General features: G+C 44.9%; 1 protein-coding gene across 1 annotated transcript in view; it reads right to left on the minus strand.

Moving 5' to 3' along the window:
- Positions 1-1,964: 1,964 nt before the first annotated feature.
- Positions 1,965-13,789, minus strand: part of Csrp2 (cysteine and glycine rich protein 2) — a 19,994-nt gene continuing 8,169 nt past the window's right edge. Inside the window, exons 2-6 of the mRNA XM_021205120.1 lie at positions 8,966-9,078; positions 5,791-5,959; positions 3,406-3,535; positions 2,703-2,796; positions 1,965-2,266 (exon numbers count right to left, since the gene is read on the minus strand). Of these exons, the coding sequence (XP_021060779.1) occupies positions 2,190-2,266; positions 2,703-2,796; positions 3,406-3,535; positions 5,791-5,959; positions 8,966-9,077 (582 nt within the window). The 5' untranslated portion in view covers position 9,078 and the 3' untranslated portion in view covers positions 1,965-2,189. The remainder of the gene's footprint in view (positions 2,267-2,702; positions 2,797-3,405; positions 3,536-5,790; positions 5,960-8,965; positions 9,079-13,789) is intronic.

Below are 13,789 nucleotides of genomic sequence, written 5' to 3' on the forward strand. Positions count from 1 at the left end.
CATCTGAATTTTGAATGTAAGTATGTCTAAAGCATTATTTTTACAAAATGATTTCTACCAAACTTTGATCCTGGTTACTTCAAATGCCAGGCATAGCAAACAAAAGCATTTTCTTTTGCAAATTTGAAAGGCAAAATTACGACGAGGCTCTTCCTGTCATCGGTCTCATTTCCTGAGGTCTCAGAGGCTGGGACTATCATCGTGCGGTTTCAGGTTGGACTAACATTCAGATCGTAATTAACTTTATGGTCTGAGATAGAAGGGTTCCAGAACTGTCTAGAGCTCAAGACAATTAACTCCATGTTCATGTGATGCACTCCCTCTCATCGTTATTCATGTGTCCGTGTCCTTGACAGATTGGTAGGTCTTTCCTAGCAGATGTCTGGCTCTAATTTGTAGAAATATCTGAAAAAGCAGTACATCTGGGGACAGAGCTTATTAGGAAATCGGCCCTCATTCTCACAAAGTGCTTACTGTTAAATACCTTTGGCTTTTAGAGTAGAAAAGCTGTAGTTGCAAGTAGAATATGCAGCGTTGGTCTAAGTCACAAACTCCAACTGACCCCCAGGAAGCCCTTGCCTCTGACCTGGATTTGCGCTTTGTCCCCATCCATTGCTAGAGATGCAGAGCTTCTGCTCTGCTGCGGGCTGGCCATGGATTCACCGGCCCCTGCTGCCCAGGTAGTAGTGATGATAAATATGCACCCCGATTCCTGCCTTGATAAAGTTTTAATAGAAGGCACTATTTTAGAACTTAGTGATTAGCGTTTATAGCATCAAAATGCTTGGATCTATAGATTTACAGGTTTACCAAATTTGGAAATTTCTGTCATTCTTCTGATATTTTTCTGCCCTCCTCCCCAACCCCTCCCAAGAAATCTCAGTTAGGCAGTTCCGGCTCCTCACATGGGTAGCAAGGTTTCTAGGACTTCCACTGTTGATTGAATGCTCTTTCTGTTTGAATAGTTTCTAGCACTTCCTGAGTTTTATAACCTCCACCCCCGTTCTCCCACCTCACATCTTGGCCAGTTCTGGTGGCTTTTGATAGTTCCCACCTCATTACAGAGGATGTGCGTTTGAAGAGTTTGCCCCTTCTTCTCATACCTAGTAACTTTTGTTTTCTATTCATGCTAGATACTTTTGTAAACATTTCGAACTTAGTTCCATAATTCAGTTAAGTTAGTTGGAAAAAGTTTATCTGTTTGGTTTTGATTTTAAAACTTGTTAGGCAGGGCTAGAACGTTGCTCAGTTTAGTAACAACCCTCTGTGTAAAGTGCACTAGCCAAGGCTCCAGCAGTGCTTTATTTAGGGTCCTGCCTGTGGGGAGTGGGGACCTCTCTACCCCCAGGTGAGTAGCAGAGGTTGACATCAGGTGTTTCACTCGGTCACCTTACTTTTGAGACAGGGTTTCTGAACCGGAGCTCAGCAGGGCACTGGGGACCCAAAAGTCACCAAGCCACCTCTCCAGCCAGAGAGACTCATACCCTGGTGTTACTAGTGTAGATCATTTCCATCTACACTCTAGGGAGCTCTCCTGACAAAGTCACCACCGGCAGGCTCAGATGGGGCAGAAGGGAAAGAGATGCTGAATGCTAACTGCCGGCTCCAAGGAGCCGAAGCGGTGATGGTTGTAGCTTGGCAACCATGAGTTGAGGCATCTTGACAACTAAAGAGATCTGCCCATTAGTGTATGGGTGTGGCAGCCTGGAAAACTGCCAGAGAGCACACCTTCAAAAAAAGTGTGTGTTGTTTTATATATATATATATATATCAAAAGTAAAAATGTTGTTTTCAGCTCTCAGTGCAAATGTTAGCCTACTGCATAAAGGAATTGATTGTCTTTTTAAGAACTTGATTTTTTTTTTTTTTTTTTTTTTTTTTAAATCAGGAGACTGGTTTTCACTGGAGGAAGGAACCAGATAACTTCTCACCATCTAAAAACTACAACTCCTCTGAAAGGTTAATTAAGAGGTGGTACCCAAATCAAGCCACAATTTTATTTCAAATGTAAAAGAATGCTCTTAGATGCTAGTGAGTGGGCGGGAGAGTGCAGTGCTGTCCGGTCCAGGTCCACTGGCAGCTTGTGATACCCACTGCGGAGTGCTGGCTGTTTCACAGTAGTGAGCGCTGTTACGTCATCTGCAGTTTGATAATGGAGATTCTCTGTCGTGCTTACTGGGTTCACACCATTACTGAGCATGAACAAGGGCCCCTGCCCCTTGACCATAGCCAAATCCCTTGGGCCCAAAGTTCTTTGCGTAGCACCCTACAAAGGAATGGGAGAGTTAGAGGTCATTAACAAATGGCCATGAATTTGAAAGCAAACTGGAGGCTCTGCTAGAGGTCTGGTTAAGATATAAAATGTGGTCTGCTATGAGCATCCTTGTTTGAAGCTAGTCCAGGAATTCTCACGGCATCCAAGTTAGGATCGTGATGAGCTGCAGGTGTGAAATCCCGCTGACTTGTGTGTGTCACCCTCACATACTCTTATGCTTGCCTTAAAGCAGGAAGTCAGAAGGTTGGGGAGGCTGTGCCGAGCATGGCACGCAGCCTTGTGAATGTGCTATATAAGCAATCGGTAGCTTTACTGTTTGGCCAGATCCCCACACACAGTAGGAATGGAAGGGTATAATCCCTGTCCTAACATGTCGGTCTGTCTCCCTTTCTGGTGACACTAACAGACAGCAGAGATGAGTTTTTACCTTTACAGTAGATTTCACCTTCTTTCTCAGTCAGAGTTGTAGACTCCAGACTCTTCCCACACTTGGCACATCGGAAACAGTTTTTGTGCCAGGGCTGGAAGAGACAGCTGTATTAGGACATTTGAGAGGTTTCCTTTGCTATGGTCTAGATGCAGCAAGTGCCTGGGGAAAAGCAGCACACAGGCAGCCTCCTCATGCTACGGTTTGCTCCGGTAGTGAGCTGGCCCTCTTTCCTGCCCATAGCCTTCCCAGCCACCGGTAAGGGGCTGTGTAAAGGCCTTGCCACAAACCCAGTCTGCTGCTTCCAAGTTGCTGACCTTCCTGGCTCAAAATGTGGCAGCTCAAGGAATTAAGTGGTAATTTTTCCAAGTCCACGTATCTATCAATCATCTGGTGTCCTGGCCCTGATTACCCTGCAGAACCTGTCCACAGCAGATTGTTCGCAGTTGGGCATTGTCAGGGAAAACAGGTTCCTTTAAACATGACAGTTAAGTATGGCTCACTCCCAGAAATCAATGATTCCAATAGAAATTCTGCTGGAAACGCTTCATCTTAAACCAGAACATACTGCCTATGGAAGTGTGTGTGTGTGTGTCTGTCTGTCTGTCTGTGTATGCTTGCGTGTGTGTATGTGTGTGTGTGTGTGCGCGTGCGTGTGTGTGTGTGTGTGTGTTGCAGTTACCACTTAGAGACAGCGCCCTACCTTTCCAGCTCCAATGATCTTCTCAGCAGCATACACAGAATCCCCGCACCTGGAACACTTCTCCGCACCTCCGTACTTCTGGGCAAATTTAGAAGTGTTTGGATTTGTTGTAGGCCTGTGAGGTTGAGCACTGGAGGAACGGAGAAAAAAAAATGACGCAGTGTTTCTCCAAATGTCCCTCCTAAGCTGCAGAACTCGGCTGCTGTCCAGGGGCAGTGTCAGAAGTTGCCAAAGTGCTCACGGCTGGCTAACTTTACCTGTGTCTGGATTCATCAGGACTAAAAAAAGCCAAGCCAAACCTGAAACTTAAGTATCTTTCCCTCTGAGTGTGAACAGAATGTCTTATGTCCCTACCTTCCCTACCCAGTTATCTCTCCCGCATAGACACAGCAGTATAACTCGATCATAGCTTTGTGTATCACAAGAGACTGCAAAGACAGATGTAAGCAATTCTGGCATTAGAAACGCCCGCAAATGTTGGCTGACTTTAAGTTGGTCACAACTAGAGGTAGGGAAGGAAGGCGTGTTTTCCCGATTCTTTGCTGACTGTATCTTTAGCAGGTAAAGTGTGGCTCAGCTGTTTCCTCTGTGGGAAATGCCTGTGGGAACCTGCCTGTTACTCTGCTGCCTTGCCTTACAGTTTCCTGTGGCAAGACGGTATTTTTATCACCGTTTACGGGTTACGAGGGTGAATCATATTTAACAGGATTGATTTCCCTCGTGCATAAGCAGTCACACTAGAATATGCAAAACACCCTCCTGTTTGAGGCCATTTCAGAACCTGAAGTCAACAGGTGCGCTGCGTGACAGCTCTGCACTATATAATACCTGTAAAAATAGTCATATGAGTAATGTCAAAATCTTAATACAAAAATGCTTATCTTTTTTTGTTAAATAATTTTTCAAAGACTTCGCTGCCCCTTCACCTCCCTTCACTCTGTGTTTGAGTCACGCAGGAGTTTTCTCCATGAACTGTTGGCTAGTTTGCTGTCTTGGAGTCATGTGTGTGTGTGGCTGATTCAAAGCATGAACTCACAGCGTGTTTCTTCAGTTGTTCTAACACTGGTGTATGTTCAAATCATTTCCAAACCAAACTTATGATCTTTAAAAACTTACAAACATGACATCTAACACTTAGAAGATTAGAGTCCCAAGGGAAAAACCCCAAGTATGTCGTGAGGGACTCTACAGAGACCGCAAGCCCTAGTCTTTTAACAACTTCACAGGTTATGATACTTCATATTACGTATTTTAAAATGGGGGCCCAGATGCTAAATATCTAGCTGATGGGATAAATTATTCACCTCAGTGCTACCTCTCGCGGAGCCCCATGTGAGCTTTTTAATCTGTGTAATGAAAGGCAGGCCATGGTTTTGAGTCCTAAAGAAGACCTCTGGGAGGAGGGACTTCCTTAGACCTGATCCCAGGGGAAGAACAACAGGCCCAGCCGGGAGGACCAGACAGGGTTAGTTACCGCTGCACAGAGGGCGCGCACACAGAGCTTGCTTATTGCTGGGAAAGGGGAGATGGCAGAAAGAGCAGCCACCTTCGTCATCCGTGATTTCCCAGCTTCGGCTACAAACACGGACTTTGTGGGGGGGTCTTGTGAATTTAGTTTGGATTGATGGGAAGATTTAGAGGTAATGTATATTGTGAAACATTTGAAATTAAACCTTTGGAATCAGGGATACACTTGAAAGAGAATATAAAAAGTACAGTACATTTCAGCAGTGTCCACCAGGGCTAGATTGGCTGTTCCTGGACCATACAGGGAGCCTGTTTCAAAGCCAGGGAGGAGAGCCGGGAGGAAGTAGAGGACGTTCCAAGTGACCTAACTTCCTGAGCCTGGAAAGGGACGCAGCATTGGGCAGCCTGAATGGATTGACACTCTGGTCTTTTGGTATCAGAACCCAAGACAGCCTTCGCATTTGTCCCTCAAATCATCAGAAGCAGGAAATGGTTTTAATTTCTAAGTTGAAGGATAGTAATTTCCCGAGGAAAAGAGTGACTAAGGACTTTCCATGGACGGCTTAATTGCATACAAGAACCATCTCAGAATTCAGACACTCATTTCAAGATATTTGACCTCCAAAGTGCTATGGGATATTAATTTAAGTCACGTTCCTTCAGACTTATGTTTTCCTGATATCAGTTAAAATGCTATAAAACCAGGGCTAGAAGTCCCTGCATTAATGACTAAGATTTTTAGATACAAAACTGTCAATATTTTGATGTTACAGAATGTCGTCGTGGTCATATGAGTATTTAGTAGAGGTCACATTATATCATGCTTGCTCAGTTTAAGCTAAATAACGCAGGCTCCTGGCGCCTGAGTGGCACCAGCTGTTCTACCCGCGTTTACGAGAGTAACAAACATTCTCTCACCTCTCTGGCTTAATGCCCAGTCTCTCACCGCGGTCCATGTTGAGCGTGCCAGCACCCTGGCCATAACCATAGCCTTTTGGTCCATACTTCTTTCCGTAGCAGGATTTGCAGTAGACCTCTTCATCATGAATCGCCACTGTTGTGCTGTCTAAATTTTTCCTGCAAACCACTAAGCCCCCGGGGGAGATAGATTTTAAACATTGTTAAAATATGAATGTATATGTATATAGCTTTAACATAAAACAGAGGTGCCGCCAAATGACAAAGGCTGTCTCGGTCCCACAGTTTACCCTGAGGTTTCCCAAAAGCTGTGAGCCAGCCAGCATCTGTCTACACAGCCCACACCACCTGAAGATTCAGTAGCTTTCCTCTGAGGTATAGATGGTAGCCGCTTCACAAGAATGTCAAAATTTCAAGATCAGAGATTCAAACTTTGCTATATAGAACCTGCCTATTGAGACAGGAGAACGGGAAGTTTTAGAAGTGCCTGCCGCCTATTAAAAGAGTGAATTAATAATGCCTGCAAACCCTTTCTCTCAGCTGTTAGCACTCATCCTTTCTACCTCGTCATACCAAAAACTGCTACATCCCAACCTGATAAGAACCAAAGAGTGGTGCCCAGGTGCCCGGCATGCGCTTCTGCTGCCCGCTCTCCCCTAAGAGCATCCTCTGGATGAAATAATAATAATAATAGTAATAGTAAAAATTAATCCAAAATCCTAGTTTTCATCCCTAGTCTAGAATGGAAAAAAGAAAACCCATCCTTCCGTGTCCCCACCAGCTTTCCCAGCAATGATAAGTAGGTCTGAAACTCATCAAGTGGTTTGGGCCAGCATGTGTGTTGCCTGTCTCAACGGAGACTGCATTCTTTCTTGATGGATCCCTTACCACAAGACATTTCTATGGACCCCACTTCATAAAACTGCCAAATGTCATCATGCTCTATGCAGACATTATTTCACTTTCTAAAACTTCAAGTTGGCTTGAGGGGGAAAAAAGAAAGAAAAAAGAAAACATTGTGAGGGAACTCGCTGGTGGCGCATCGGGCGGCTGGAGAGCAAACTTTAGTGGAATAGCTGGAGAAGACGTATGCCCCCTTAAAAGGAGGGAGCGGAGGTAGACAAAAGAATTGCTGGCTGGCTGGCTGGTTTTAAAGTTAAATGTTGGGCTTCTACTACCTTAGATGAAAGTGTTTTCTGGAAGAATAAATGGCAGCTACTGTGGACTTGAACTTCAGGCTCAATACTAAAATGCAGTTACTTAAAAAAAGATATTAACTGCCTATCCTTAAGGCCAGATAGCCTTAAAACAGTGTAAACGTACACAAAATTTGTTCTCAAAAACATGTGTTAGGACTGGGGATATAGCTCCCTGATACAACACTTGCTTAGCAAGTACAAGGTCCTAGGTTCAAACCTTAGACTGAAAAAAACAAAACAAACAAACAAACAAACAAAAACCCCCCAAAAACCCCCAAACCCTCCCATGTATGTTACCACAGCAGGTCAAAAACCACAGCTTGCCGGTGGCCATTCCGCTTCCCTCTACAGCCCTTCTCCACCTCTGCCACGAGTCCTCAGGGTCTGTGTGTGACCCTGAGTTACCTAGTTTAGGCTTCAGACAGCAGGAACAGGTATCAGAAGAGAGGAAGGCTGACAGTAAAGAACCTGACCATAAATAAACACTGGTTTTGTTATGGTGCAGCCATCGGGGCTTATCCCAGAAAAAAAATGAGGACAATTTCTAAAGTATTTGCATTTCAGATTTCCAACATTTTGCTTAGTTACATGCCTGTTGAAATCCAGATTCCCTTTTAAAAAAAAAAAAATCACAGGGAAAAAGTTCACTACTTTGGAAAAGAAATAGTTTTGCCAAATCTGAGGGACAGTGGCCATTATGAAGTTACAAAAAAAAAAATGCATGTGTAATAATAATTTTACTTTTCATAACCCCGGCTGTCTGTTAGATTTTACTGTCTGTGATCCGCACATACTGTGCATGAGCCCAGACAGCTTGAATTTTGGCAGCCATGGAAACGGGACAAGCCACATTTGAAAGTTTCGTTCCTAAAGTTTAATTCTTAATGTAAGCAACTTTTGGAGACAGGGGGGTCTCCATATCTTCTCACTGTCACCTAACTGGCTTGGAACTCCCTCTGTAGACCAGGTCAGCCCTAGACTCAGATGCACCTGCTCTGTCTCCCCAGTGCTGGGTTTAAAGGCTTGCGCCACCACACACTGGCCCAGCAAGTTTATGTTTAAAATGTATCTCTTTACAGTACTTTTCACTGTATAATCTAGAAATAAGGCAAATCTCTGCATGTGTGGGTCCTTCATTAGAGAAACTTCTATCATTTGACTCATGGTGAGTTTCTCAGGCCGGGAGGCTATATGGCTTTTAAATTACTTAAGTATCTTCTGAAGGGGTTTTTTCCTCTTCTTGTCTCTCTCATGTGTGTTTATTCTTCAGAACACACAGATAAGTGTTTTATGTCCTACTTTCTTCCACACCACACGCATAACAATGATAATCCCAGTGTGCCTATAAGGACCTAGGTATGCTGTATTCTTTGGCCAAGTGGAGAATTCCAACTGCTGTGATCAACTAACAAGCAATACCGTAGAGCAGAGATTCTCAACCTGTGGGTCGAGACCCCATGCCCCATATTCGATATCCTGTATATCAGATATTTACATTATGATTCATAACAGTATGTAGTGAATCATAACTGTATGGCTGAGGGTCACCACAACACGGGGAACTGTATTATAGGATAGCAGCATTTAGAAAGTTGAGACCCCCTGCTATAGAAAGTCAAATTTGAAGGTTCTGTGGAAACCAAGCTTGTGGACTCTGAACCTCAGCCCTTGGTGTGGTAAGACTATTTCAGAAAGGGACCCAGCTAAAAAGAGAAAAGTGGCAAAGATCAACGTATTAACCAAACCAAGCCAAACACACAGGGTGTGCCAGAAACTTTCAGTAGGTGCCTGACTGTCCCGCGGACACAGACAGAGGTGACAAAGGCCAAGGCCAACTGGCCAGAACTCAGCAGTTTAAACAAACAAAAAACCCCTGTCACTCTAAACCATTACTCTTAGCTAGCGTTAGTTTTCTTCGAGAGGTGTACTGGAGCTTCTCACAGACCCGTTTTGAAGCGGGAGAGGACCATACTCACTGCACAGAAAGCAGCAGCGATGGAAGCTCCGCCCATCGCACTGCACCTCTTCCGCGTGGTACACGGTTCTCCCGCAGGCCCCGCATTTATTTCCACCGCCCCAGACAGGCATTCTGCGGAACAAAGGATGCATTAGGATGCTTGTTTTACGAGTTCCCGACGGGTTGCTTCAGCCCAGGAGACAGTGCGTGCGTGCAGATCCTGCCTCTTCGTGAACCACCCAAACCACATCTTTCAGAGGCCTGCGTTCCTCCAAAATAGCTCCATCTCCACTCCCAAATTATAGCTCTCATTAGGAAACGGGCTCAGACAGCCTCTTTTTTTTTTTTTTTTCCCCCCGCTTTTTTTTTCTAGAAGACAAAGGAATCTTTGCATCCAGTGGAAGAGACAGTCACTAAAGTACAATGCAGAGTAAGCCCTTAGAGTCCACAGGAACTAATATGGGAGTGGAGAGGCAGGCAGTCTTCTCCCACACCCAGTTCTTAATGAGCCTTTTACAAACTCAGCGGGAAAGCTTGCATTATAGTTCTTTGCTATAGGTTTAATTCAGTGCAAGGACATTGAGTTCTTAACATTTAATGTACATAAGCGATGAACATACTTGTATGTACCTGATACTGTTCAGTCCAGTTACAGCTCACATAGCTTTCTGTGGCTAGCACAACAGCCTGGACACCCCCCCACGGTCACCACAACAAACATGTCCAGATGGCTGCCAAGTAAGTTGCTGTGCGCTTCACTAACCCCCAAAGCCCCTAGTCCCCCCAATAGTTTCCCACTCAGCCAGGTTTGTCAGGCCTACAGAAAACACTATCAAGTCCCCTTCTCCGCAGTGACTGTCATGGTATGTGGGGACAGCCTCCAAACATGGTTGATGTGATGTGAAATCCCAGACTATCTATGATGTAACAAACTGGCCTCATGGGACAGCTTAACTGGCTGATTTCTGACTGTCATGGTATGTGGGGACAGCCTCCAAACATGGTTGATGTGATGTGAAATCCCAGACTATCTATGATGTAACAAACTGGCCTCATGGGACAGCTTAACTGGCTGATTTCTGACTGTCATGGTATGTGGGGACAGCCTCCAAACATGGTTGATGTGATGTGAAATCCCAGACTATCTATGATGTAACAAACTGGCCTCATGGGACAGCTTAACTGGCTGATTTCGGAATGTCAGCATTCTCAACTGCCTGAGCCAGTCAGCCCGCTAAGAAGGACCTTGTTTCTGTGGTCCCCTGACAGTGGTATACGCCCTTTCCCCCAACACTGATTTTGGGGGGTATTTGCAGCCTTTGCCTGCTAAGTTTCTGGATGTGGCCCTTGGCTTTTTAAAAAATGGTTGGTTATAAAAGCTAGCATTTCCTTTATAAATATAAACCTGATTAGAACACATGGAAGTTCTGGTAAGCAGGGGAGAATCTTCAATCTTTGCCCTTAAAAGGGTGTGATTTCCCATACAACCATTGAAGTGGGTCCAGACCTCTATTAGGTTTCCTGATGAGACCTTGATTAAATATTTAAACAATTAATACAAGGTGCTTTGTCCCTCTTCTGGTTACCCCGTAAATTTCTATCCAGCATAGTGTGGAGGAAACATCTCTCTTAGCTCACAGGAGTTTGAAATGACCAGTTCAAGCCAAAATTCAGGCAAGTGTTTAGAAACTTGAATTTGAGTGTCTGTCATTAGTGTTCACCAAAACTCATGCTGGAATTTAATTTAATTTAGGGGTGGGGGCCTAGTGGTAGTATCTGGCTCCTGGGGATTCCACAATTACACATACAGAGGGGGTAAATTAATTCTCACAATAGAGACCTGTTAGAAGGCACCTCCCCATCCTCGCTGTATAAACACACCAATTTACTCTTCCAATTTACTACCACACGTGGGATAGCAGAACTATTAGCCAAAACAAACTCTTTTATAATGTAACCCAGCTTCAGGTATGTTATAGCAAAAGCAAATACACCAAAGACTTACTGCTAGGCCACAATGACCATGAGAGTGCATAGTCATCCTCTGTTACAGGAAAACCTACTCTTGGTACACAATAACATGTCAGCAAAGGGCAGGAGACAGAGGCAGGGCAGACAGATCCAGCACTGTACAGTGCAGGCTTAGGGACAGAAGCATGGTTCTTGGCAATAGCAAGAAAGGATGAAGCAGGAGGAAGGGGCTTACGTGCTGAGCAAGACAGACACGGGCTCTGGCCAACCAGAACATATCTGGAGTTTCTCAAAAGCCCTGATATCTGCAATGTCTGCTGCTAGGAAACAATCCGGCATCTAGTGTCTTGTTTACGCTGTAGGAGTCTGGGCTCGTGCCAGGGCTCTTGGTGAGCAAACCAGGTCATATCAGCAGGATCGCTGCATCGAGCGAGCGTCACCACATACAGTTTGAAAGCACTGGGCACTGACGCTGCTGGTCCTAGCCTGTTGTGTGCTGCTGTAACAGATTCAGGCCGGATGGTACGTAAAGAACAGAAATGGATTTCTTGGAGTTGTCAAAGCAGTGAAATTCAAGACCAAGGTGCTGGTAGGCTTGGTGTCTGGTGAGGGATCCTGGTTCCTGCTTCTAAGATTGTGTGTTCAACACAGAGGTACAAGGCAGAAGAGCAAGAAAGGAAACCCACTCCCATGAGCCTTTTTACTATTTATTAATTTAACTTGCTGTGCCCTGTCTCCCTGGGGACTGGGTTTCAACAGGCATGCTGGACCAAAACAACCACTCTCACACCATGGCAACCCTCAACCAGGTATGAACACAAGACCTCCTGCCAGTCCAGCTCCTTGACCGGTAACCCCAGAGTTGTGCTTTAGCACAGGGTGAATAAAGAGTAACTCTGGCTACTGTAAACAGAGACCCAAGGCCCCAGGGTGCCAGACCTAGGAAGAGTCTTGGAGTCCCTGATTTGGCTCTACTCAACTTCTCCCGAACCCCTTAGTTATATGAGCCACTGAACTTGATTTATAAATCATGTGAGATCAGAGCCTGTTCCTTGAAATAAACAGATTTAACACACAAAGGCCTTCTACACAAAGATCTGACTGATAGCGCTAGCTAGCACCAAGTCCTGGGTATCGATTGGCAAAAAGAAACGACTTCTGCCTAAACAGGGATAAAAGGGATCCAAGGGTCTACAAGTGTTCTTAGGTTTGCCACGAAGCCATCCAGCTTTCTCGTTTGATGTTGTGTCTATCTTTTATGCCCTTCTGTGAAAACAAGTGTGTCTTTGTTTAAACTCTGATTGAAATTTAAGCCTGACTATAAACCCAAGACAGAGTACTAGCTCCAACAGCCTGCACTGGCTTTAATTTGCAGTACAATTAGTGATTGCTACCAACTGCCCTTGCCACTAAGGTGCCCTACCTGTGTTCTGCAGTGTTCATGGATGTAAGAGGTATCCCCTGGAGGGTCCCTCATGAGACCTAAGGAGACCAGGGGTCATATAAGGCCAGGCTTATAGGTAATCAGTTGGCTAGTGAGGCACTAGTGTTATCAAGGTGTGTCCCATCATATTAAGCACAGGCAATTTAATATCATCCTTTTAGTCAGCTTTTTTTTTTTTTTTTTTTGATCCTGCTATCTGCCTCTGGAGCAATCTCAATGAGGAAACAGAACTCCATCAAGACCAAGGTTAGATCAACTTGTCCTTGAGTGACACTCAGACATAACTGACCATTAACATTGTTCTGTCTAGTAAAAGGCAGTCTGTTTCGCGTTACTCGGTTTGTTTAAGGAGCTACTATATCCCCTTTCTTCATGTGGTAGTAGTTACCATAAATTCACTTAGAAGTCCACTCTTGCGCAGGTGTGCACGCCACTGCAGCCGGTGAGAGCGTGCCTGTTTTCAGGAGGTTCCTGGGCCTTGGGTGGCACCCTGCTTACTACGTTCTTAGCTTTTCCGCTTCTACTACTCTCACTTGCTACCAGTCCATGTGGCTTGTATTAAGGTCCCGTCCATCTTAAGGGCTTTTGTAAGGATTTTTGAAGAACCTCTTCTTTGCTATAGGAAAAACAAAACAAAACAAACACCCTGGGAAAGCCTCAGCTGATGGGTAGTTATAGTCAATTGCTATGTGTTTTGTATTTAACCATTCCATGATGGAATGAAAAGCAGAGAGACAGGCTGGTTTGGGCTCCCCCCACCCCCAATGTTTTGCTTGTCTTAGAAACCTGGAAGGGCAGCTCCTGCTACCGAGGTGCTGTAAAGATAAAATCCTACATCTGTAAGAAAACCCAGAGAGCAACCTTCAAACAGCACAGCTGCCGAGCCACAGGGTTTAAAAACAAAAGGCTTAGCTGCCTAGTCACTCAGAAACAACTTTCCTGGCCACTGAAACTTACAACAACGGTCCCACTCACAGCGCTGGCAGGCTGAAGAAATGGAGTTCAGCTTCACACATTTCATCTGAACCCCTATGGACAGGACCTGGATTTGGCAGGAGAACACATGATAATCTTCCATTTCTGTCACTCTTGGCATTGCTGTGCATATTTTTTAAGAAATGCAAGGCTTCGTTTTCCCTCCGAGCCCTTGGCGCTGATCCTCTACGACAGCTGCCATTAATCAGAACAGACGGATCCGCGGATCTGCGCGGAGCAGTCTGCGCGCTGCGAGCCTTTCCCCAAGCCCATGAGCTCACTTACAGAAGGCTAAGAGCACAGATAAATCCCCACTTTCCACACTGTGTAGGCCAAACGGGCCTTTTCTGCTTTTAGTCTTGTTCTGGGGTTTTCTTTTTATTACTATTATTTTTTATTATTATTATTTTCTTTATTTACATTTCAAATGCTATCCCGAAAGTTCCCTATACC

The sequence above is a fragment of the Mus pahari genome, chromosome 9 (genome assembly GCF_900095145.1).
Source record: "Mus pahari chromosome 9, PAHARI_EIJ_v1.1, whole genome shotgun sequence".
NCBI lineage: Eukaryota > Metazoa > Chordata > Mammalia > Rodentia > Muridae > Mus > Mus pahari.